At 45.2% G+C, this 24231-nt stretch overlaps 1 protein-coding gene across 7 annotated transcripts; it reads left to right on the top strand.

The window, feature by feature from the left end:
- The first annotated feature begins 14766 nt into the window (after positions 1–14766).
- On the top strand, positions 14767–20451 carry LOC130130666 (zinc finger protein ZFP2-like). 7 transcript variants are annotated; one of them, XM_056300431.1, is made up of 5 exons: positions 14850–16203; positions 16306–16388; positions 16831–16935; positions 17605–18363; positions 18696–20451. In XM_056300431.1, the coding sequence occupies exons 3-5, from the start codon at positions 16884–16886 to the stop codon at positions 20168–20170; spliced, it is 2286 nt and encodes a 761-aa protein (XP_056156406.1). In that variant the 5' UTR covers positions 14850–16203; positions 16306–16388; positions 16831–16883; the 3' UTR covers positions 20171–20451. The 7 variants fall into 7 exon arrangements, with proteins under 7 accessions (XP_056156404.1, XP_056156402.1, XP_056156406.1 ...); XM_056300430.1 differs by having other exon boundaries at positions 16827–16935; XM_056300429.1 differs by lacking the exon at positions 16306–16388 and having other exon boundaries at positions 14767–14937; positions 16827–16935.
- The last annotated feature ends 3780 nt before the right edge of the window (positions 20452–24231 follow it).

Genomic DNA, 24231 nt, shown 5'->3' with positions numbered 1-24231 from the left:
CAGCACTACCACCATTATCCTGGTAGGGTAATATCTGCGAATACGGCTGCAAGGCCCTGCAGGGAGTGGTACGAGAGGTTAAATGTGCTATCCGGGGCACGGGGCAACCTCCACAAGCCTCGGGATGGTTATGGAAGGCGATACCAAACGCGATAGCAGAGTAAAGTCAACCATCAAACATCACCTCCATCTCAGCAGCAGGCTGTTCCAACAGCTGCAGCCAGGCAAACGCCTCCCGCAACCATAGGGGAGGCTTAGGAGGGCTTTTATCCTGAGGCCGATAGGATTCTTGAAGATGCTACGAGGAGCTTTTCCACTTACTCACAGTCTCAGCCAAGTTTGACGCCTCTGTATGACTGACATGAGCAAAGGAGACTGTGGAGGGGCATCCAGGTAGTGTGGTGGTCTATTCCGTTACCTACCAACATGGGGATCGCTGGGTCGAATCCCCATGTTTCCTCCCGCTCGTTTGGGCGTCCCTACAGACACAATTGGCCATGTCTGCAGGTGGGAAGGCGGATGTGGGTATGTGTCCTGGTCGCTGCACTAGCGCCTCCTCTGGTCAGGTCAGGGCACCTGTTCGAGGGGGGGGGGGACTGGGGGATATAGTGTGATCCTCCCACGTGCTACATCCCCCTGGCGAAACTCCTCACTGTCATGTGAAAAGAAGCGGCTGGCGACTCCACATGTATCGGTAGTCTGCAGCCCTCCCCGGATCGGCAGAATGGGGTAGAGCAGTGACCGGGATGGCTCGGAAGAGTGGGGGTAATTAGCCAAGTACAACTGGGGGAGAAAAAAATCCACAAAACAAAAAGGAGACTGTGGAGGAGCTTGGACTATCTACCCTGAGTCAGTCTGGTTAAGCTGGGGCAGATGAAATAACCCCACACCTCAGACGGGGTCACACCACACGGGTCCACGGCACAGCTGCCTCCCCAACAAAAGACTTCAGTAGACATCGTGTGTCCAGTCTTTCAGAGTTTCACACCGGCGTTTACTAATCTTTGTGTCTCAGTGCCAGACATCTCCAGCTGTGGCGCCACAGAGAACATCAGACAGATACAGATATACAATCATTCCTGTGAAATCTGACATAGCCCCAACTAGAGGCGCCACATCACTGTGTACTTTACAAACAGCAAGGTACAGGGCTCTTCTCTTCAAAACCAACGCACAAGCTACCGGAGGCTGCAACAAGGAGCACTGCTCATGCGGAAATTAAGAGTTTCTTCTGTAAAACACTACGGCTTTTGTCCACAAGGGTGCACAAAGTCAGCGGGAAAAAAAATCCAAAACTTCTCATCGCAGCTTTGTGGCCTTCTCAAAACACCCTTGGACTTTTTTTTTTTACACTTGACCTGCACTACTACACCTACTTCAGCTCCTGACTGTATTGTATTGTATTGAGGTTTTGTCCTCCGTATTTCCCTGCACAGGCACTGGAGCATGCTACCACCTATTTCACTATGCGCTGCACGATGTACAAGGCTCAGCGTTTTGGGTTTTTATTTTTTAAAAGCCATCCAGCATGCCGAATTTCGCCACAAGAGGACACTGTTGCATAACCTCACACGAACAGGAACAACTTTTGGATCCGCGGAAACGTAAAATCCGGGTGAAAATCACATTACAAATCTGGGTATGTTTCGGTGGGAATCGGTAAAAACCGAAAAAGCTGAGTCTTGACGATGTACTACGATTATGTATGTGATGGATAAAACTCGAAACCTTACTTGAGAGAGAAGGAGAATTGAGGTGTGAAGAAAACCTACGTGCAACATGAAGAGGTATCCTTCAGCCACTGTGTATTTGTTTCTTTGTGCCTGTGTTGCTGTGTGGGTGGTGAACTGCATCTTAACGGAGCTTGCGTCATGAGACACATCGTGTGCCAGGAGGTGGACGTGTGCGGTCATACGACATATGCAGAGATCTTCGAGAGGCCCTGAGTCTTGTGTGTCCGTTTGCCTGTGTTTCTGAAGGACGCAGCACTTGTGGTGAACTAGTGTCGACTCTTGCTGGAATTAGTTCTCCCCACTGCATAAAGGAGTGTTTCTATTGGCTGACTTGTCTTTAAACATCGAGAGGCTAAACGTGTCAGACTTCTGTGTGGGCGTCCCGGTAGTGTAGCGGTCTATTCCGTGGCCTACCAACACAGGGATCGCCGGTTTGAATCCCTGTTTTACCTTCGGCTTGGTCGGGCGTCCCTAGAGACACTGCGGGTGGGAAGCCGGATGTGGGTATGTGTCTGGGTCACTGCACTAGCGCCTCCTCTGGTCAGTCGGGGCGCCTGTTCGGGGGGGGAGGGGAAACTAGGGGTAATAGTGTAATCCTCCCATACGGTACGTCCCCCTGGTGAAACTCCTCACTGTGAAAAGAAGCGGCTGGCGACTCCACGTGTGGAAGGAGACATGCGGTAGTCTGCAGCCCTCCCCGGATCAGCAGAGGGGGTGGAGCAGCGACCGGGAACGCTTGGAAGACTGGGGTAATTGGCCAAGTACAATTAGGGGGGGTAAAAAAGGGGGGGTAAAAAAAAAAGTTTTGCTGAACTATAGAGATGCTGAGTTCCTCTCTCTACTGTGTCGTTACCTATACGATATGTTTTCATCCTCAACCTGTCAATGTTTCGCGTCTTATTTCTTGAGTCTTGAGTGTTTGCAGGCAATTTCCATGATGGAGGTTATCATTTTCAATCAGTCGTTCAACACAAATGAATTTCTTGTAAAAAAAACTTTTTTTAAAAAACTTTCTTCAACGCTACGTACCTTCAGGGTCTTGTCTTGAGGTGCACCTTGTCATACTTTGTAACATAGTTTGTAGTTTGTTTGCTTGTTAGATAGTGGGTGACTTGTTGCCATGGGAACAACTCAACGCCTCATCGGTCCATCACTGCTCAATGTCTTCTCAACACTTTAATTCCAGCTGAGCGATGACGGGGCAAAACTAAACCTTTAGAGGAGAGACGAGAAGGAGAGACAAGTTGAGAGAGAGTGAGCAGGAGACAAAAGGAGGGAAAAGGAGGAGAAAGAGATGGATGGCGAAAGGAGGGGCGTTTAAGGAAAGAGAAGCCATTATGAACGTAGAGAGAGGGACAATAAGTGACAAAGGGAGGCTACATGGAAGCAACAAGAGAGGAAGGAGAGATGGAGGGAGCGATAAATGAGGAGAATAGGGGGAGAAGGTAGAGGAGGAAAAAGAGAGGAGGAGCAATGGTGGAAGAGAGAGGGAGATGAGGAGAAAAAAGAGGAGGAAAAATGATGGAAGAGAGGTGAGGAGGAAAAAGAGGATACAATGGTAGAAGAGAGACAGAGATGAGGAGGAAAAAGAAAGGAGGAACAATAGTAGAAGAGAAGGAGAGAGGAGGAAGAAAAAAGAGGAGGAGGAACAATGGTGGAAGAGAGAGGGATGAGTGGGAACGGGGAAAGTCGGTTCATTAAAAAACCCTTTCAACAGACAAGTTTGTCACTTAGTGCTTTGCTGAAAAGAAAGAAAATGATTAGGATTTAAAGAAAAGTAAAACGGGGTAAGTAAATGGACGTGAAGAGTTTTCCTGCCCAAGAAACACAAAGAAAAAGGGAAAAACAATAACACAGAACCACATGAAAGCAGGAGATGGAGAGGTGGCGTGCAAGAAAATAGCGGCTGAAAGAGAAGCTGGACTTAGCCCCATCACCAAATGGAGGTAATTAGATCAGTATGCCTGGCTATGTGGTGTGTGTGTGGGAGAGAGAGAGAGAGAGAGAGAGAGAGAGAGAGAGAGAGAGAGAGAGAGAGAGAGAGAGAGACTACTGCCTCCTCCCTCTGGGCACATTACATAATGAGGAGAACTAATGAGCATTGGCAGAGGGCTTCTGGGAGACACACATGCACACACAACCATAATAAATCCTACATCTACTGTACTTGAGCCTTGTTTTCACAGATGAGCCATCTTTTATTCATACTGTTACCACTGGCTATTCTCTTGCCTCAGCCTCTTATCTTCCATAACTCACAGACTGCAATGATATAAAGACCATTCGGTTGACACTTAGATTTTCAATCATTGCACGAACGTCACCATCGAAACCATTTCAAATGACCAGAGAATTCCCCTGGATAATCAATATGTATGTATGTAAATGCATATGTAAATGTCACGTCTGCTCAGCACTCAGTGAATAAGACTTGAAGATCGGGGACGGGGGCGGCATGGTGGTGCAGCGGTTAGCGTGGCCACCTCACAGCAAGAAGGTCCTGGGTTTGAGCCCCGGGGTACTCCAACCTTGGGGGTCGTCCCGAGTCTTCCTCTGTGTGGAGTTTGCATGTTCTCCCTGTGTCTGCATGAGTTTTCTCTGGATGCTCCGGTTTCCTCCCCCAGTCCAAAGACATGTAGGTCATGTGAATTGGCCATACTAAACTGTCCCTAGGTGTACACCATTTTCCTGCACTAATGGAAACTGTTATCCAAATTTGTACCTGCTGTTATCCGAGTCTCTCATCTTGTCACAAAGCTTGCTCATTTTGCCCATCCTCTATTTAATGCTGATACGGGCGGAGTTTCTCAGCAGTGAGCCTGGTGATGGTACGCATCACCCTGCCAGCAGATGGCACAGCGCCTCCTAGTGGCATCTGAGCAGTGATTTAAAAACACAAACAACGCTCAAAAATGGCCAAACATGCCAATATTACAAGCTACCAACCCATGCAGGTATTTACATTACGTTGAAGCCCAAAGCAGAAAACTGATTACAACTATGAATGACCGTATTATCAAATTTGGGAGTGTAGTGACAAACACCCCAGGGCCCTGCAATGTGTCAGTGCTAGCTAGCTAGCTAGCCATGGTGTTGTCATCAAATTTGAACTTGAGCCTTGGGTGGGATGTGAGTGAACTAAGCACAATGGCCGCTGAATTCACAGCTACTGATGATCTTGTTGCCGATCTACTTCGTGTTTTGTTTTTTGTTTTTTGCAAATCTGGTAGGATTGTCTGCATTTCTTACACGTTCTCTCAAACGGACTAAACTACTGAATGAATTTTGCGGGAGAAGGCTTCCATGAGTCTCTCAAGTAAGGTGGAACTTCAACTCTGGGTTGGTGTGCACAATTTTTTGTCATTTGCCTCATTGTGTGATGGAAATGCGACGGTTAAATACATCTGAAGGGGTGGTTTGTCGCCAAGCCTGAGCACCGAAGGGGATATAGGCTACACCTGGTGGAGATACTGCGTGCACTCTTCTAGTTGTTGTTGTTCCATGTGATGTGTGTGTGCAATCTGGTTGCTCAGTGACATAAACGAAGATCTGATGGTTATGCTGCAATTGTTGCTATAGTGCTTTATTCCTTCTTTTTCTTCTTCTTCTTCTTTTGATTTTATTGGCGGTTGGTAGACAGCTTTTAGATGCATTACTGCTACCCACTGATCTTAAGTGTGGACTAAAGCTCTACTCTCTCTCTAATACTTATTAATGTGATTACTCCCACTATTCAAAGCCCCTTTTTGCTGCTTTATCCACCTCCCACCTCCTCCTCCATGCTCAATCACCCTCTTCGTCCTCTTCTTTTTTCATTAAAATAATAAGTCCTTCACACACATTTCCGACTCTACTATAACTTCTCTATTTCTTAGGTTTCTGAGAGGGACTAAAAGCCTCTCTCAGCAGCTGCTTCACACTTTCTCCAAAAAACTCCCACAACACCCTGAAATGTCCTTGCTGCATCTACAATTATGTCAATTCTCCCAGATTTTCTTTCTACTCCAGCAGTACAGTTAATTACCATTGCCAAAAAGGACAAAAACATCCTCTGATCCTTATAAAAGCAAAACTCAGCATGCGTCGTGACTGACTTGTCCCCTTTCTTCTTGCTCACATTCTCGTTTCTCTCCATTCTCTTAGAAGCTTCAGGATACAACAGTCCCCTTTGTGCTCACATCTTATTCACTTTCTCTTCCTTAATTATTTTCGGACACTGTGCTGACACCGTATCATTATTGCCTTTGCAGTGTAACCACTTTATTTGCTCTTTATCGACTTTACAATCTTCCACACTGCAGTTGTCCTCCCCACATCTCCTACAGCTTCTGATTCCAATACATAGACATGTTCCCTTGTTTACATGCGCCAAATGTGCGTGCGCAGATTGTGAGGCAAAAAGGGGCCACGAGTCTTGTGTTAGTAAGCATGACTACGGATCATTTCGAACAGACCATCACGGAGAAATTGGTTCAAAACGAAACGGAATGACTGACACTTGTTGCGCTGTCGTTGTACAAATCGTGAAGATGGTAAAAACAAGCATCTGCATTTGTATCACATGCCGAAAGGGAAAAGTCCAATCGAAAAAGACAGACGTGGATTCAAGCGATCCGTCGGGAGGACTGGAAGACGTGGCCAGAAGAGCAAAAATGAAACGCGAAGATTTGCGGGGAACATTTCATATCTGATGCGCATCCGTTTCTTACACAAATAAGTATCGTGATTGAACATACGTAAGTAACCGCTCTAAATGTGATACTGTCCTAATAGAGCAACTGCCAAACCATAGTGTGAGTTGTTAATGCCCAGCCTGCCTCAAGTTTGACAACGATTCCATCAGCTTTCTTGTGTCATGAAGTTTGAGATCCTAGTTTGACTCCAGCCTCGATCTCATAACTGTACAAACAATTCAACTTTTGTTGATTACAAACAATTTAACCATAGAAACAATTAAACTACGAGGGCTTACCTTCGATTTGATAAAGCAAAACTTTTTTCCTTCGGTAACGGATGGTAAAAGCGGTCTTGGACATGTGCACCAACAAAGTAATCGTATGCTTCTCAAGACTTGCATGCCTTCATTGATTCTTTGGTAAATATACGTGGTGTGTCTATGAGGTGTCCAGTCACATCCCTCCAGCCGGTGTTTGGCAACTTCGTGATGTCACTTGTCCACTGAGTTTCAGCAAATGGGTCGGGAAGTTTTTCTCTAGTGCTTAGCGTAAGTTTCGACTCGTAATACTTTGTCTTCCTTGCTCAGACCTTCAACATATTCTGAGATTTCCATTTTCTCAAATTTCTAACTTTTTTCCGTTTAATTCTAAGTTTTATATGCTTTCGTCTGTGAGGTTTTTTTTTTAATATTGTAGCGAATTCGGGGGGCAGTCCGGAAGACCGACGCCACAGCCGGGACGCGAACCTATGTCTCCCACTCCGCAAGCGACAACGTTAACCAGTCGACTAAAGGGTCCAGCCCGTTAGCCAAGGGCTAACGTGTCTACTTATCCATGCACGTTACAATGAATATAAATTCATTTTTTTATTTTTCTCTTTTTCTCCAAATTCAGTGGCCAATCGATCCCTATTTTAATTAAAACACCCACCCTCGTACTGCATGCGTTCGCCAACTGCGTCTCTCCGGCCGGCAGTCTCGAAGGAGACTGCCTCGCCGCGACCAGGCGAATCCAGGCCGAACCACTGCTTCCCACACCACACACACGCGCACACACGCACACGCACACAGAGAGACACACATTTATGTGACGAACACAAGCCGACTCCGCCCCCCTCCCGAAGACAGCGTTGCCAATTATTGCCGCTTAATCGGGTCCGGCCATAGTCGGATCTGACGAGACCGGGGCGCGAACCCCGGTCCCCAGTGGACAACTGCATCGACACAAAGCCGATGCTTAGACCGCTACACCACCGTGGACCGTCAATGAGTTTTTTAGGTACGCACGTTGTTTCTCGGCCATGTTTTGTCATACGTTCTGCGCGCACATCTTGTTTACAACGCAGCTTTTACGTCACGCGATAAGGGGTCTACAGCAACATGTCTCATACACTTGACAACAACATCAATCTAATCTGAGAGGAGCTCTCTCATATGGCCTCACCCTGCACATAATCAAGGTACACTATCTTTCCAGCACATCCCCTTCAAAAGTCAAAACACAAACTTTACTGTCCTCCTTCTCCCCTTCTAGGAAATCTAGTCATTCTTCTTGCCTCACACACACCTGCAACATCCTGAAACGATTCTGCCCTTACCGACAGTGGCGCGCCACTTACCACTCCCCTCTCCCTTATTTTTGATCCGAGCGGGAAGCAAGTCACCCAGTGACTTCTAACTGTATCGATCTCAAGGGCTCTATCTCTCTGACGCTTTGAGATACAATCAATGATAACCATTCCACTTCTAATTATCCTGATCGACCGTACATCTAAGTTTTTTCCCCTACAAATTTGCCGACCTCACGTGAGTCATTGAACATCCTATCTTCTCTTGTCACGGCTTTCCTCCCTGCGAGATACGTCTCCTCTCTTCTCGATGACTGACTGGAATCGCTTTAGCAATTTCATGTATTCTTCTTCCTTTTCTCATTTTCAAACCCTCTTGGGGCCTCATTCTTATTTCCAGTTTCACTCTCCGACGCCAACGCCATTTCTGCCATCTTCCTCCCACTCCCGCAAGTTCTCCTTCTTAACCCCACCCCCCTTTTCCTCCGCAATTGTATCTGGCCAATTACCCCGAGCCGTCCCGGTCGCTGCTCCACCCCCTCTCTGCCGATCCGGGGAGCGCCCCGACCAACCAGAGGAGGCGCTAGTGCGGCCACCAGGACAAATACCCACGTCCGACTTCCCAGCCGCAGACACGGACAATTGTGTCTGTAGAGACGACCGACCAAGCCGGAGGTAACACGGGGATTCAACCCGGCGATTCCGTGTTGGTAGGCAACAGAATAGACCGCTACGCTACCCGGACGTCCAAGTTCTTCTTCTGCTTTTCCTCTTTTGGCAAACTTGACGCATTTCCTGCGCATGCGCCATTATACTCAGTTTCATTTACCTCCGAAGTCGAAGTTCATAGAGGAGCAATTCTGAACGCTTATACCTTGAATGGCTGTTGCTACGAAAAGGTTTCAAATATAGATTTTTGATCTATAAAAAGTAATAGATTACTTCTATAAAGTATGAGTGGCCCCAGTGAGATACAAGTACATAACCCTGGCAGTGTCACGCCTTACCAATTAAAGTACAGTTAGCAAGCCTCCACCTCTCCAGCTACTCTGGGAAGACTTTCTTGTATAGTAGGCCCCAGCAGAGCCACTAGTTGGCTCTGCGAATGTGTAATTTTGCTCTAAGTAATTAGAGTCAGCTATAATTTAAAAGGGAAGGGAATGGGGCCTTTTTTGTGCTGGAGACGCAACTTACTATTATGGACTTAAATGAGGTACATGAGACCTTGTCTCAGGGTTTCTTGTCAGCCCCAAGATAATTCTACTGAAAAGGGGGCTTTTCAATTTAAATTATTCATCAACCTGTTTATCCAAAAAATGTTGAGTGGGCATGAAGGCTGTTTTATAGTAGTCTACCCGCAGTTACTGAGCAGTTCTAGCGAAGAAGTTTGCAAGTGGCATGCCTTACTCAAGGCCACTTCAAGGGTAGTTAATGAGAGTGTACGCCGATTTTCCCTGGCCAGATTTTCCCAGCTGGTCCAAGCAATATACATGTACAGGAAACATCACCCAGGCTACACCCCCCCCCCACCCAACCAACCACCCCCGCATGCTCTGCATCTGGTCAGTAGCAATGCTTCACAATTGGTATTAATGGGCCTAATGTGTGCCAAGAAAAGATTTCCCACTCATTCCTCTGCATTGTATAGACCATCCCCTCAAAGCTGCATTCAGAGATACCAAGATACCATTCTGCACACCACTGTTATATGGACCTGTTATTTGTTGATCTGTGACCCTCTTGTTAGCATGGACAAGGCTTGCCCTCCACTGACCTTTATCACTGATTAACATTTATTTTACTTTATTTATTTATTTATTGTTCATTGCACCTTTCTCAGTAGACTTATTGTTCATTGCACCTTTCTCAGCCACCCTCCGGGGATCTTCCTTCACCTTGTAATTAAATAAAATAAAATAAATGATGTTTTGTGTCACCGTGTTGTTCTGTCTGAAGACCTTTTGTTCCTGTAAGGTACATGTGTCACTTTGAACTCCACTGAATTATCATCAATATTATCAGTAAGAGTTTGAAATGAAGTGGCCTCATGTCTATAGTGCTTCTCTGGTCTGAGAACACAAAGCACTTGACAATGAAACAACTGCATTACAATATGGGTTTGGTCAACCAACTCTGGGATCTGTTTCTAAAGGAGGAGGAGGTGAGGGATATGGAAGCGTGCTGTGCCGACAACAACCTATCCATCAACACCAGCAAAACGAAAGAGTTAATTGTTGTCCTCAGAAAACAGAGGAGAGAGCGTCCCACATCCATCATGGAGAGAAGGAACAGCTTCGATATTCCTGGTACATCACCGAGAGCCTAAACTGGCCCCACGACATCTCTGCTTTGATCAAAACAGCACTTCAACATCTGTATTTCCTGAGAAGACAGAGCAAGTTTAGCATACCCCCTCCCCCAGATTCTCTCTAATTTGGACAGGTATACAATTGAGACTGACAGGCTGCATCGCCACCTGGTACGGCAGCTGCACGGCCCAGGACCACAAAGCACTACAGCAGGAGGTAAAGACAGCACAATCCATCACCAGCCTCGCTCTCCCACCCAACAAGGACATTTGTTACAAACAGCGACTGAAAAAGGTCTGTAAAATCATCAGTTGACTGCCGCTGTAAATATAAGAGCCTGTAGGATCAGAGCCCGAGCAACGAGACATAAAGATGGTTTCTACCCATCTATGGTTCCATTGAACTCGCACTATTTAAATGTGAAGTTATGCAGTAACTGCATATCTGCACATCTGTGTAGACGTATTATTATTATCATTATTACTATTATCATCATTGTTGAATGTACATTTAGACAGCTTCTCTTCTGTTCGTCTATATTCTCTCTCTCACACATACACACAAACCTTCCTTCTTCTCGTTAAGTACATGAGGAAATTAATTATGTAATTAGTAAGTACCATGGATTACTGTTGTATAAAAGATAAATAAGCTGGGAAACTCCAAGACAAAGTTTCCTATTTCTTTTATAGCTGGTATTTAAAGCGTTTGATTCTAAATTTCCCAAGCAGCTCATTTCCCTTATACTCTTTCTGATGTGTCCATTCCACCTTATAGAAAATGTTCTATTTGCTTTTCAATTTTTCATGACAATTTGGTTGTAAATGTTAGGCTGTAGGAGTCCCCAAAGAGTGGTCAGATCCTGTCCTCTAGTGGTTGCATATGAAACAACCACATGGTCAATGTCATGTATGCAACCTTAAGAGGTTGTACTGAACAGCTTGAAAATAATGGAAGTCCAAGTCCTGCTATGTAAGGACATTGATCTTTTATCTAGATTTTCTACATGGCTGAATGAATGACTACGAGTTGGCGGAAACATGCATAAATATAATGACACACGTGATGCCAAAGGATATTTTTTTTAAAAAAAGTATTATGATGGAGCATCTCTGTAGTGCCCAAAATGAAACTGACTCTACGAATCGTGACCTTTAAGAGACATTTGTGCATTGATACTGGACAAAAACATAACTGTTGCAATGAGCATAGCAGTAATCCTGGTTAGTTGATGAATCGGTGAGAAAGTCTTCAACTGTAGCCAATGAAAGGAAAGGTTTAGTTTGTAGGGAAACTTTAAAGTCACGGCCGTGCATGCACAGGTGTGCTGAGATATATATGGGAAGAACTTCGGCCATTTTCGAGGTCAACAGGTGATTGGCAATGGACGTCTCGTCTTTGATGCTAGCAAAAATATTAGCTTTTTCAGCTGTGCACTGTTGTATTTACGTGATATTTCTCTATAGTTTCTCTCTGGCTTTCTGTTTCTTCTCCGGCATCATTGAATTATTTCAGGATGACGGGAATATCTGTTTTAGCCATCTTTGGTCCTAGCATTGTGGATCTGACCGACCCCCTTAATCTCGGTTGCTTTCAAGTTTTGATATTCGCTATGGTTAAGAGTAACACACAATATGACTTCAATTTCTGTAAGAACTGGAATATATTTCAGTTGGCCATGATGGTTAATAGTTATTCTTTTTTTTTCGATGCTGGAAACCTTTTCAGGGTGTTTCACTGCTCTCTTCCCAAAGCACCTTCTGAAAACGCCCGGCTGAGAGTGACGAGATGAGGAGGAGCCGCGTTTTTTCAGTTTAGATGCTCTGGTTGCTATGATATGGAATATCCGCGGAAGAAACGGATTTCGCAGACATGTTATCAACTAATAGGGCTGAATGTAAAAACGTCGACATATGGTAGAGTGTCTGATAGGCCCATGGCGAACGAAATGTTCCTCCAAGCATGATTTTTCACCCTGATACTGTGGTAGTCCGGGGACAGCAGTGTTACGTTGTTGTTCAGCGCTGTACAAGTAGCAAGTAGCAAGAATGTGCCGGTTGGTTTTTGTGGTATTTGTCCCGCCCCTCCTCCGCTGTGATTGGACGGCTGTGTAAAAAAAAGAAAGAAGTGACAGTGACGAGCGCAGCGTTCGAACCAAGGTTGAACGTGCACATACTAGATGCTCGAAACGCTGCTGGCCTTTGTAGCATAGTGTAAATACACGGCGGTCCCATTGCAAACAATTAAGAAGAATATATGCTGGCCTCAGGAAAAAAAAAACCCTTTGGTTGGACGCAGTAGGGCCTAAAGGAGTAAGAGGGTGAAAAAATTATAATTTTGAGCTGTTTAAGATAGAAGTTTATGCAACCTTAACTGAGATGAGCAAACTTGCCTGGACCTCCGTGACCTGATTATTTTCTGATATGCAAGTAATGTTTCCAGGTTCTCCGGCAAACTGTCTACACAGCAGCATCAAAAGCAGCCCAGGAGGATGATTAGGGGTGTGCACGTTTTCACTCTAACTACCCGTTTGAACAGCTTATATGTTTTGCCACCTTCACTAATAAATTTAATCTTGAAATTCAAAAGCGTGTCAAATTTATTGTTCCTCAATAAATAACAAAGGTGGTTTGCTGTCTTTTGTTCTGCCTGTCCTCTGCATCTTCCTCTGTCACACCAGCCACCTGCATGTCCTCCCACAAAACAGCCATAAACCTCCTCTTTGGCCTTCCTCTTTCCCTCTTCCCTGGCAGCTCCATATTCAGCATCCTTCTCCCAATATACCCAGCATCTCTCCTCCACACATGTCCAAACCATCTCAACCTTGCATCGCTTTGTCTCCAAACTGTGTAGCTTGAGCTGTCCCTCTAATATAATCATTCCTAATCCTGTTCTTCTTCATCACTCCTAATGAAAATCTTAACATCTTCAACTCTGCCACCTCCAGCTCCTCCTCCTGTCTTTTCATCAGTGCCACTGTCTCCAAACCATATAACATAGCTGGTCTCACAACCATCTTGTAAACCTTCCCTTTAACTCTTGCTGGTACCCTTCTGTCGCAAATCACTCCTGACACTCTTCTCCACCCACTCCACCCTGCCTGCACTCTCTTCTTCACCTCTCTCCTGCACTCCCCGTTACTTTGGACAGTTGACCCCAAGTATTTAAACTAATACGCCTTCTTCACCTCCACTCCTTGCATCCTCACCATTCCACTGTCCTCCCTCTCATTCACGCATAGGTATTCCGTCTTGCTCCTACTGACTTTCATTCCTCTTCTCGCCAGTGCATACCGCCACCTCTCCAGGCTCTCCTCCACCTGCACCCTACTCTCGCTACAGATCACAATGTCATCTGCGAACATCATCGTCCGTGGAGACTCCTGCCTGATCTCGTCCATCAACCTGACCATCACCACTGCAAACAAGAAAGGGCTCAGAGCCGATCCTTGATGTAATCCCACCTCCACCTGGAACCCATCTGTCATTCCAACCGCACACCTCACCACTGTCACAATTCCCTCATACATATCTGCACCACTCCTACATACTTCTCTGCAACTCCTGACTTCCTCATACAATACCACACCTCTCTCGGCACCCTGTCGTATGCTTTCTCTAAATCTACAAAGACACAATGCAACTCTTTCTGGCCTTCTCTATACTTCTCAATCAACATTCTCAAAGCAAACATCGCATCTGTGGTGCTCTTTCGTGGCATGAAACCATACTGCTGCTTGCTGATCGTCACCTCTCCTCTTAACCTAGCTTCTATTACTCTTTCCCACATCTTCATGCTGTGGCTGATCAACTTTATACCTCTGTAGTTGCTACAGTTCTGCACATCGCCCTTGTTCTTGAAAATCGGTACCAGTATGCTTCTTCTCCACTCCTCAGGTATCCTCTCACTTTCCAAGATTGTGTTAAACAATCTAGTTAAAAACCCCACTGCCATATCTCCTAAACATCTCCATGCCTCCACAGGTATATGTCATCAGGACCAACTGCCTTTCCACTCTTCATCCTCTTCATAGCTGCCCTCCTCACTTCCTCCTTGATAATCCACCGCACTTCCTGGTTCCCTATCCCCACATCATCCAACCTTCTCTCTCTCTCATTTTAAGAGTGGGCTCAGCCGTCCAGATCGGATGTATTGTAAATACACATAAGATGGCACCAAGAACGCTACCCGCATCTTCAAATATGTCAAGTTTTTATAATCTTTTTTTTTTTTTTTACTTTTGACTTTTCATATCAAATTTGTAAATTTATTTATCTGGACGCTGTCTCCACCCCAACCCCCCCCCCCAATATTCTCTCTCTCTCTCTCGCGCATACACACGCACGCCCCACCATACAAGAAAAATGGGATTGGTGCAAATTTGGTAAAAATTACCCTCTTAGAGCTCATTGGGCGAAATGAATTGTCAATCAACTCACCCGGAAGACAACAATTCGAGCTTGTTTACGTACGGGCGGGACTTGATTGTTTGCGTAGCGTCCGTCGGAAATGTCCCCTTTAAATGTAAAACGCCACGGCTCGTCTACCCAGTCCGGCTGCGATGTTGTGAAAGCTGCGTGCGTGTATGTATGGGCGTTTTCTGTCGGCAAAACGTAAAAAAAGTGGAGTTGCGTCGAGCGGTCCCCGCCGTGGTGAGGGCCTGTCAGACAACCTGCGTTCTTCCTTTGTTATTAAGCCATGTGAGGATTTGTAAGGTTTGTTTTTGTGCTACGCTTTTCGGCGACCAGATAGCGCTGGTGGCAGCTGTGTGTATTGCCTGGTCGACCACACAAACATAACGTGGTTTGCTGGATAACCAACCTCCTTTAGGCTAAACGTTATCAAGTGTTGCTGGGTTTAAAGTGTTGACCAAACAGGAAGTAGCTGCTCTGACATGATCGCTGCTGACTGGTGAAACCCAGCTCTCCTCGTCAGCAGTGACTGAATTGATAACACCGAGGTCTTCTGATGCTCGTGCTGTCTGGGTCATAAAATGCTCTTCATCAGATCTGCTGCTCCCTCCCTCTCTCGTCTCCCTAGAGTTGCCTGCAGATGCGGATAGAGGCCACGTGAATGTGGAGGACACGAGTAAAGGGACGGTAATAAAAGTTTACTCCATGGTCAAAGACTAACGTCGCCCCCCAGTATCGGCGCGTTCACTGTCCTTCGTTTTCTAAGAAGAAAAGCTCAGAAATAGGGACGTTTTAGAGGTCTGTGGTGTTGTCGCATCACTCTTGGTTGGGATCAGACTGTTCCTCTGATCAGTGGGGGGCGATAACATTTATACTCTGTTTGTGCACGTGTCTGAAAAGTACTTGGATACGAATGCATTTAGAAACTACATATCTGAGAAATCACCCAGAAGGGATGTTTTTCCATTGAAACAATCAGTCAGTCAGTCAGGCTGCATTTTATATAGCGCTTTTCTAGCTGCAACAGCCACTCAAAGCGCTTTACAGACAATACAAATACAAAACTTCAAATCACAATTACTGAAGGTTAGGTGTCCAAAGAAGGATTACAATTCTGGACTAATTGACCTACCTATGATAAAAAACTAAATTGTGTTTAAAACACAAATCTAAAATATTCTTTAGGAACAGTTCTTGTTTAGAAAAAACGAGCATATCTGCCTTCTCAGCCTGTATATGCGACCGTTCAGTGTCGTGTCCTGCAATGGTTTATATTGTAACGCCGCTAGGAGGCACTGTTGGGTAATAAAATGCGTATTCTGCGTTAATAGAGTAAGAAGAAGAGAATATAAAATGGTGGCTACGCGTGTAAAGTTGAATGCTTAGAGCTCAGTAAACCTTTTCTTAATATTACCCGCTGTCGTTATTGAAATCTACTACGATACCACACATTGGCGACGAGGATCCCCAGCGTTTTATTGCTGACTGGCCGACAAAATGTCATATGTAGGTATTTGCATACAGCTTATAGCAATTCGCTCATGTATACATTGTTTGCTGTCTCGCTGTTACGAATAAGGCAAACGTTATTAATTGTCACTTACCCAGTTGCGACGAGGTGCTGCTTGCTCGGGGTTGGCTGAAGAGGACGCCGGGCAGGAGACGGAGACCGGGGCAACGTGTCAAACACGGTACACTGGTTAATTTGTACACCGTGTAGGCGAAGGTGTTTGGCCACATTTGTTGTGCATCCTCCCTTGCACGAAATACTTTTGCCACAGGCGTTGCACTGTGCCAACCCTTCATTTTTCAAGGCAAAATTAAGCCACACTTTCGCTCTGGTCCATGATGGCGCGCATTTAACTTGCGCAGGGGGAAACGGGAAGCTGCGTGCCGCCACCACGGAAACGGAAACTAACTTGAGCGCGTGTGAATTTTATTTAGGAACCGATAGGCAGAATCGAAATTTAACTTTCTTAATGAATCGGAATCGGAATTTTTGGAACCGATTCTCGACGCCCACCCCTGTTCGTTGGTATGGTATTTGCCTTGTTTTGTTTTTTTAATCGTAGCTGGGGCTTTCCAGTGCTCTCACTGTTGTGTGTTTTTTTTTTCGTGTTGTGGTGAAGCTAGCATCACCCTTGGTGCTGGGTCGGAGGGAGCCGTCCATCTGCCTGGTGGACTGCATGAAGACCTCTGCGGGGCCGAGGGCAGCCATGCCAGAGGAAGCAGAAAAAGGTAAAGAGGGAAGCAGAAAAGAAAGTCTCTTAAAACAAAATTTGCGTTCGATATCTTACGAGGAAATTTAAAATGGGTGTCTTCATCTGCTTGCCCTACCCAGTCATTGTAAGCAAACAAGAAACTTGGACTAGAAGCCATCTGGTCACACTATTACTTCCTGACTCCATTGTTCAAGTCCGCCCTGTCTTACTTCATCCTTGTAAATCTGTCTTGGCATAAAAAAAAAGAAAAAACACACTCTCACATTCATTTTTATTAACTATACTTAAACCTGCATTTCATCTGTTCTGCTGCTAGCTAATTCTCAATCCAATTCTGGCTTCATACAGGGAAGGGGGGGGACTGTTTCAGTGCTTCTGCAAAGTTGGTCTTCCTTTCAGTGTTCATGGCCCCACTTCCCTTAAAGTGTTCCCTTTAGAAGATTCACTCTTGCTTCTGCCTTAGAGTATAACATGTTCCACCTCCATCCATCCACAAATGTAGATTTCTTCTTCTTATTCGGCTTTCAGCTGTCCCCTTTAGGAGTCGCCACAGCAGATCATCCATTGATGGTCCAGAATTACTACATAAATAATATGTATTCTGTATCCAGGGATTAGGATCTGATTTTCAGTGCTTACTTCACTGTTGGGATAAATTTGATATTAATTGAGATTCTGTCTTCAGTTTTACCAGGGCCTCCTCAGACAAGGGCTCACCCTTGTGGCCCCTTGGCTTTGGGTCTGAGAGAACTGTCCATTTGCCTGGTGGATTGTGTGAAAATACTGGGGCTGGATCAACAAAAGAGTAATCTAGATTATATTGCGGTCCATCTGCAGGAAGGCGCCACCATCAAGGCTGAGTTAGAAAAGGATGATGAGTCAGACAAAGACGACTGCATGGGGAAGACACCAGGGACTCAAGGGCAGATAAAGATCCTGTCTGTCTGCACGCTAAAACTGGGGCCAGACCACTTTAAATGGTGCCGTGCCACCAGCATCAAAGCAGAGTCAGACACATATCTCGAGGACACCTACCTCCAGGATGGCTCTGAAGCCCTGGAGCAAGGGGGGGAGAGGACCACTGATTTGAAGGGGATTGGTCCTCTGGACATGGCAGAGTTGAGCTATGCAGGTGTGGAAGTTAAACTTGACACCTGGGATGAGGGCACTGAATGCAAGGACGTAATGGCGGGTTTAGGCCAAGACAATACACTATCTGACTCCCTTGGTATGACTCAACTCGATGATACAGATGGTGAAGTCAATTCAGGTGTAGACGATAAGGAGCAGAAAGGCAGCTTTGATGTGACACCAGGACAAGGCAAGTTCTGTTCAAATGGCATCAAAAAACCAGAGCTGAGTGAAGTAGATGCTCCGCTGGAAGTGGATGCAGATGAGGAGGCAGCAGATGATGACATTGCAGCACCGCAACTGGATATCAGAGGTAAGTGGTAAACATTGAGTTTGCAGTGGCAGACAGGACCTTAGCAAAAAATTGTGTTTTGGTCTGATGCACATACTGAACATTTGATATTATCTCTGAAATAATTATTTTTATCAAAACACTCAACTGACTGAAGCTATTCTTTTGCTCTCCCCATTCCCTCCTCTCTCACTCCCTATCACCCATCTTTCATATTTCTTTCCAACTCATGTTTTCAATATCTTTTCTCTAATTTCTTCTGCCTCTTTTTTGTCCTTTCGGTCTCTATTTCTTTGCCCTTTTCTTGTTATCTGTTCTCCTCCGTTCTCTCTCCCTGCCCTTTCATTCCCCAGTTATCAGTCCAGCCCCACCACCACCCATCAAAAACACAACAGAGAAGAAGAAGAGGCGATGGAGAGGTGATTCTAAAGCCAAATCCCACAGCTGCCAGCAGTGTGGCAAAGCTTTTTCCAAGAGGAGCAACCTCATCAGGCACCAGCGTATCCACAGTGTGGGAAAACCATGTCATTGTGACACTTGTGGAAATAGCTTTGTCCATCTGCAGCAGCTGAAGTCACACACATGCCATCAGGCTGAGCAAGAAGATGATGTCAGTGACACATGCGAGAAAGACTTTGTTGAAAAAGAGAAGCTCACTAAGCACAAGTCTGGAAAAATGGGAAAAAGGTCCAAATCGTGCAAGAAAAGCAGCCGGAATTCTCAAAGGGAGCACAGCCCGAACCAGAACACATGTAGTGAGTTAACACGTGATCAGAGGATACTGGTGCACAAACCCACCCCAGAACGTGCACCACGGGAGAGGCGGTACACCTGCAAGCACTGCGGAAAGGGCTTCTTCTCTCCAAGCCACCTCAAACAACACCTCCACACTCACTTGCCTGAGAAGCTGTACAGCTGCGAGGAGTGTGGGAAGCAGTTCACGCGAGAGAGCAGTGTACGGGAGCACCAGCTGATCCACACAGGGGAAAAACCGTTCCAGTGCGAACTGTGCGGCAAGAGCTGTGCCAGAAAAGGTGACCTTCGGGTTCACCAGCTCAGTCACTCAGATGTGAAACCGCACCGGTGCACACACTGTGGAAAATGTTTCAAGCAGCTCGGGAAACTCACACAGCACATGAGGGTGCACACAGGGGAGAGACCATATAAGTGTGACCGCTGTCAAAAGCAATTTAGCCAGCTGAAAACCCTTCAGACACATTTGTTCAGTCACACAGGAGAGAAACCATTTCAGTGCATTCAGTGCCCCAAGTGCTTTGCTGACAAAGCCAATTTAAGGAAACACCAGAGAATTCACTCGGGTGAGAGGCCCTATCAGTGCGCACACTGTGGTAAAAGCTTCCGGCTTCTGCAACACCTGACAGTCCACAAGCAAAGCCACACGGGAGATAAACCGTTCCAGTGTGACCAGTGTGGGAAATGTTTTTTACATTCATACACTTTGAAAGTACACCATTATAAACACAAACAGAAGATGCCTCTGAGTTGCTCTCTCTGTGGTCAGCAATTTAGCGTACTCACAGACCTGAACAGTCACACGTGTGGTCAAACTATGGAGAAACCACACCGCTGCCTCGAGTGCGGCAAATGCTTCGCTCATACAGTCAGCTTGAAGAAACACCAGTTTATCCACTCAGGGGAGAAACCATATGGCTGTAAGGTGTGCAGGAAGAGGTTCAATGACCGAAGTAATATGGTAAAGCATGAGCGCATACACTCTGGTGAAAGGCCCTATGAGTGTGAACGTTGTCAGAAGCGGTTTAGGCTCCTCCAGCACCTAGTGAGCCATCAGCGAACACACCAGAAATAAATGTTCCAAGTGACACTTTCAACATTATTTCTGGGTCAGTGACGTGCCATGGGAATTTTTGTGTCCACAAGCAGTATATTAATTTGAATTACCATTAATTTGTAAATTTGACATGAATTCATGGAGGAGGGTTTGCTTTATAGAATTAGATAAGTGCTTATATTAACAAGCCATGTTCTTACATAATGTTATTGTGTTGAAGTGCCAAAATGTCTTTCAGAAACACTAAAACTTTAACTAGAGAAACTTATAAAATGTATACAATCATCACACACACTAAAAAAAAACCTCCTTGCATAATTGAATAAATGTCATTTTCAAAATATAAAAGAATATTCAAGATTTTCTTTCTGAAATATGAAAAAATGAAAGGAACTTTTGTCCACAAACCTGGAGTTTCATCAAATATCATACAGCAACATGAAATTCCCAGGCCATTTTTAGTCATATCACATGACTGGGGTCATGTGACAACTGGTTACATTAGGCAAGGCAAGTATTTATATAGCACATTTATACAAAAGGTAGACTCAATGTACTTCACATAAAAAGGATTTAAAAATTAATTCATAAAAAGACATTTAAATTAAAGAATAAAATCAAAATGAAATGTAAGTTTTACAGCTTTGCAAAAGTCAAATTAAAAAGAGGACCCCTGAAGGTCACCACAAGGGGACACAATAATAATAATGGATTACATTTATATTGCACTTTCTCTTGATACCCCAAAGCACTTCAAATTGAAGGGGGGAAACTCACCTCCACCACCACCAGTGTGTAGCACCCTCTGGTGATACACGGCAGCCATTTTGTGCCAGAACATTCGCCACACACCAGCTTGAGGTGGAGAGGGGGGGGGGGCATTGAGCCAATTACACACGGGGGTGATTAAGTATGATTAGGTTACTATGTACACAGCCCACTCATGACATGACTGTGTCCACAAAAACCCATGACTCCGCTAGCCTGCTGCACAGCTATTGGCCCATGTCCTCGAGTTATCTGAAGGTTTTCAATCAAAATGTGGGTGAGCTGGTGAATTGGATTACTCACACAAGGTGAGTAATTCACTTTTCCATATTAGATAATTTCCCCCGTTTGCTCTCTGGTACGAATGTATTGTAACGTGCATGGATTAGTAGACACGCTGGGCGCTGGCTGGCGGATCTGATCCTTTAGTCGAGCGGTTAGCGATGTCTCCTGCGGTGCGGGCGACACGGGTTCGCTTCCCGGCCGCGGCAGTTCCTGTGGTTGCGTTGTCCTCCGAATTCGCTACAGTATATTTGTCATCAAGTTATGCAGTCTTGGAGGTCAACAGCTCAGGCTGTGATATATATATTTGAGGTACCCCTAAATATTGTTTGTGTCTGAGAGTCAAGTCGATTTTATTGTATAGCCCAATATCACAAATTGGCCTCAGAGGGCTATACAGCAACACAACGCCCTGTCTTTAGACCCTCGCATCAGGTAAAGAACGACTCCCTGTTACAAGGAAAAAAACCTTGTAACAGGGAGAAAAAATAGGAAAAACTTCAGGGAGAGCAACAGAGGAGGGACCTCTCTCCCCCAAGGACAACGTGCAATGGATGTTGTGTTTACACAATTTACAGAATACAACATTGAAAGAGGATAACAGAATTATAAAATATATGAAGAATATGATGAGGAGGCTCCCAAGCGGCGTCCAGACGCCACCGGAACAGCCCAGTGGCAAGAGAGAGGGGAATTAATTCAACTGTACTTGAATGGCAGAGGTGTAAAAACCAGGTCCAGGTCCAGAAGGTAAAAATCCAAACCGTGTACTACACCAGCAGATTCTAGTCCCCACCCTCCTCACCTGGCTTAAGAACTCCGCTGGTTTAGTAACGTGGGCGGAGCAAATACACGGTTTGAACTTTTACTTTCTGGATCGAGTTTCTACACTTCTATCCAGTGGGTTTTGGTAGGGCACCGAATGACATTTCTTTTTCAGTAAAATGTGACAAAACGCTTAAAAAGTACCTAATTTGCAAAACTCCAGCATCAAAAAACACAAAAATCTTAAAAATAACCTCTTACTTTATGTTTCTGAACCCCAGCTAGCTCATCGCTGAGCCCTCTTGTGGCGACGTCAGGGAACAAACAAGTCGCGGAGAGGCTGGGGTCGAGCCGGTAGCTCGTCTGTCGCGCTTAACAAAAAGAAATTCACCGAGATACGAAAAATACGGTTTGAGCTTTTAATAATAACAAGGCGATCAACTCAGACAGTCAGAGTGGTCAAAGAAAACAGCGATCAATACGGCGAGCCGGCAGCTCGCCCGCTCTATCTCAGGACCGAACCCAGAGGCGGGCAACCTGGGGGAGCCAATCAGGGTGAGCGGGGCGGGGCCAGAACGCCAGTCAGGGAAACGGGGAACATCCCTGCCCGTATCAATATGACCACACAAGGATATCGTAAACAAAAAACACCAAACTATAAACCATCCCACACCTTCACCTGATTACTGCAAAAAGTATACGTCTCAATTCATTCATGGCCCCTACACCTCTACATTTTGCTCGCTGGTGTAACACTCAATTAGTAGGCATACACAAAGCAGTAATTTCAACCCTGCTCCCTTGTTGTGAGCGGTTTCTGAAGGGTTATTTTTTTAGTTACTTATCATATATATATATATATATATAATATATATATATATATATATATATATATATATATATATATATATATTGTAACGTGCATAGATAAGTAGACACGTTGGTCCTCGACTAACGGGTTGGAGACTTTAGTCGACTGGTTAATGTTGTCGCTTGCGGAGCGGGAGACACGGGTTCGCGTCCCGGCTGTGGCGACGGTCTCCCGGACTGCCCCCCGAATTCGCTACATTGGTATCAGAAGTGGGACGATGAGACCGTGAGGTCATCGGAAGCGCGTGCGCCCAGAGGCGTGAGGGAGGTGATATGCAGTACCGCCCGAAGGAGGGGAGTAGTGTAGCGTGCATGTACAAGTAGATACGTTGGTCCATGGCTAACGGGTCGGACCCTTTAGTCGACTGGTTAACGTTGTCGCTTGCGGAACGGGAGACATGGGTTCGCGTTCCGGCTGGCGGTTCCCGGACTGCCCCCGAATTCACTACAATATATATATACACGGACTTGCAGAAAGTATGGAAGCCTATTTCCGCCAGTAAAAAATAATAAATAAATATTATTGTTATTATTATGACATAATCCATCCATCCATCCATTATCCAAACCGCGGTTGGAGCCTATCCCAGCAGTCATTATATAACATATATAATATAATTTACAATATAATGATGATAAAATAATGAATTGAAAAAGTAAAAAAGAAAAAGAAACCTGGGCCCCGGCAGAAACACAGGCTGGCACCCAGCAAGCCACATGATCAGGCAAGTCATGTCGCACGTTATATTTACTGAGCGAGATGACAGGTTGCTGGTTTCCACAGCAGGGGGCACTGTTGAAGCACCTTTCACTACAGCGGGCTTTTTCACTGGCCCGCAGCTCGTCCATTCAGTGTTTGTGAGTCAATGACTTTTCTTCATTTTTTTTTTTGTGTTTTTTTGGGAAAAGCACCCACACAGTGTACTTTGACCACATTTGAGGGACACGGTGTAATCGTTATTTGCGCATCTGCGTTAACATGCACAAACACGGGAACACACGTGTCTGCAGTTATGATAGTGTATTTGGTTGGATTGTTGGGAACTTTGTGTTTTTAGGGAGGGTGAGCTGGTATACAAAAAAAAGATGTAAGCGAGGGTTTAGGTAAAGTGAAAGATAGGGAATGAATGTCTCTGAAATGTCTTCACAATACACGCACGATGCAAGTGCGTGTGTGCGTGTGTGTTGCTAAGCATGAAATGCATGTCATCACCATTTCTCAGATTTGACCTCTTAATTGACTTTATTATTTATTATCAAGTCACTGACACAAATTGTAAGTATGTGATAAGCCTATTTTCATTACTTCCAATGGAGTTTACATGCATTTGCTGTACGAACACTGAAAGTATGTTGTGTCAATAAAGACCATACGACGCTGAACTTGACAATGC

This window comes from Lampris incognitus, chromosome 20, assembly GCF_029633865.1.
Source record: "Lampris incognitus isolate fLamInc1 chromosome 20, fLamInc1.hap2, whole genome shotgun sequence".
Lineage (NCBI taxonomy): Eukaryota > Metazoa > Chordata > Actinopteri > Lampriformes > Lampridae > Lampris > Lampris incognitus.
Note: the sequence above shows the minus strand (reverse complement) of the source record. Positions and strands in the feature narration are given on the sequence as shown.

What these genes read in the sequence shown, in the direction of transcription:
- LOC130130666 (XM_056300427.1), top strand. Translation starts at nt 14,871, where the DNA reads ATGTATGGGCGTTTTCTGTCGGCAAAACGTAAAAAAAGTGGAGTTGCG. An exon ending in GCCAGAGGAAGCAGAAAAAG is followed by an intron (nt 16,936 to 17,604) that starts GTAAAGAGGGAA and finishes TTCTGTCTTCAG; the next exon opens with TTTTACCAGGGCCTCCTCAG. An exon ending in ACCGCAACTGGATATCAGAG is followed by an intron (nt 18,364 to 18,695) that starts GTAAGTGGTAAA and finishes TTCATTCCCCAG; the next exon opens with TTATCAGTCCAGCCCCACCA.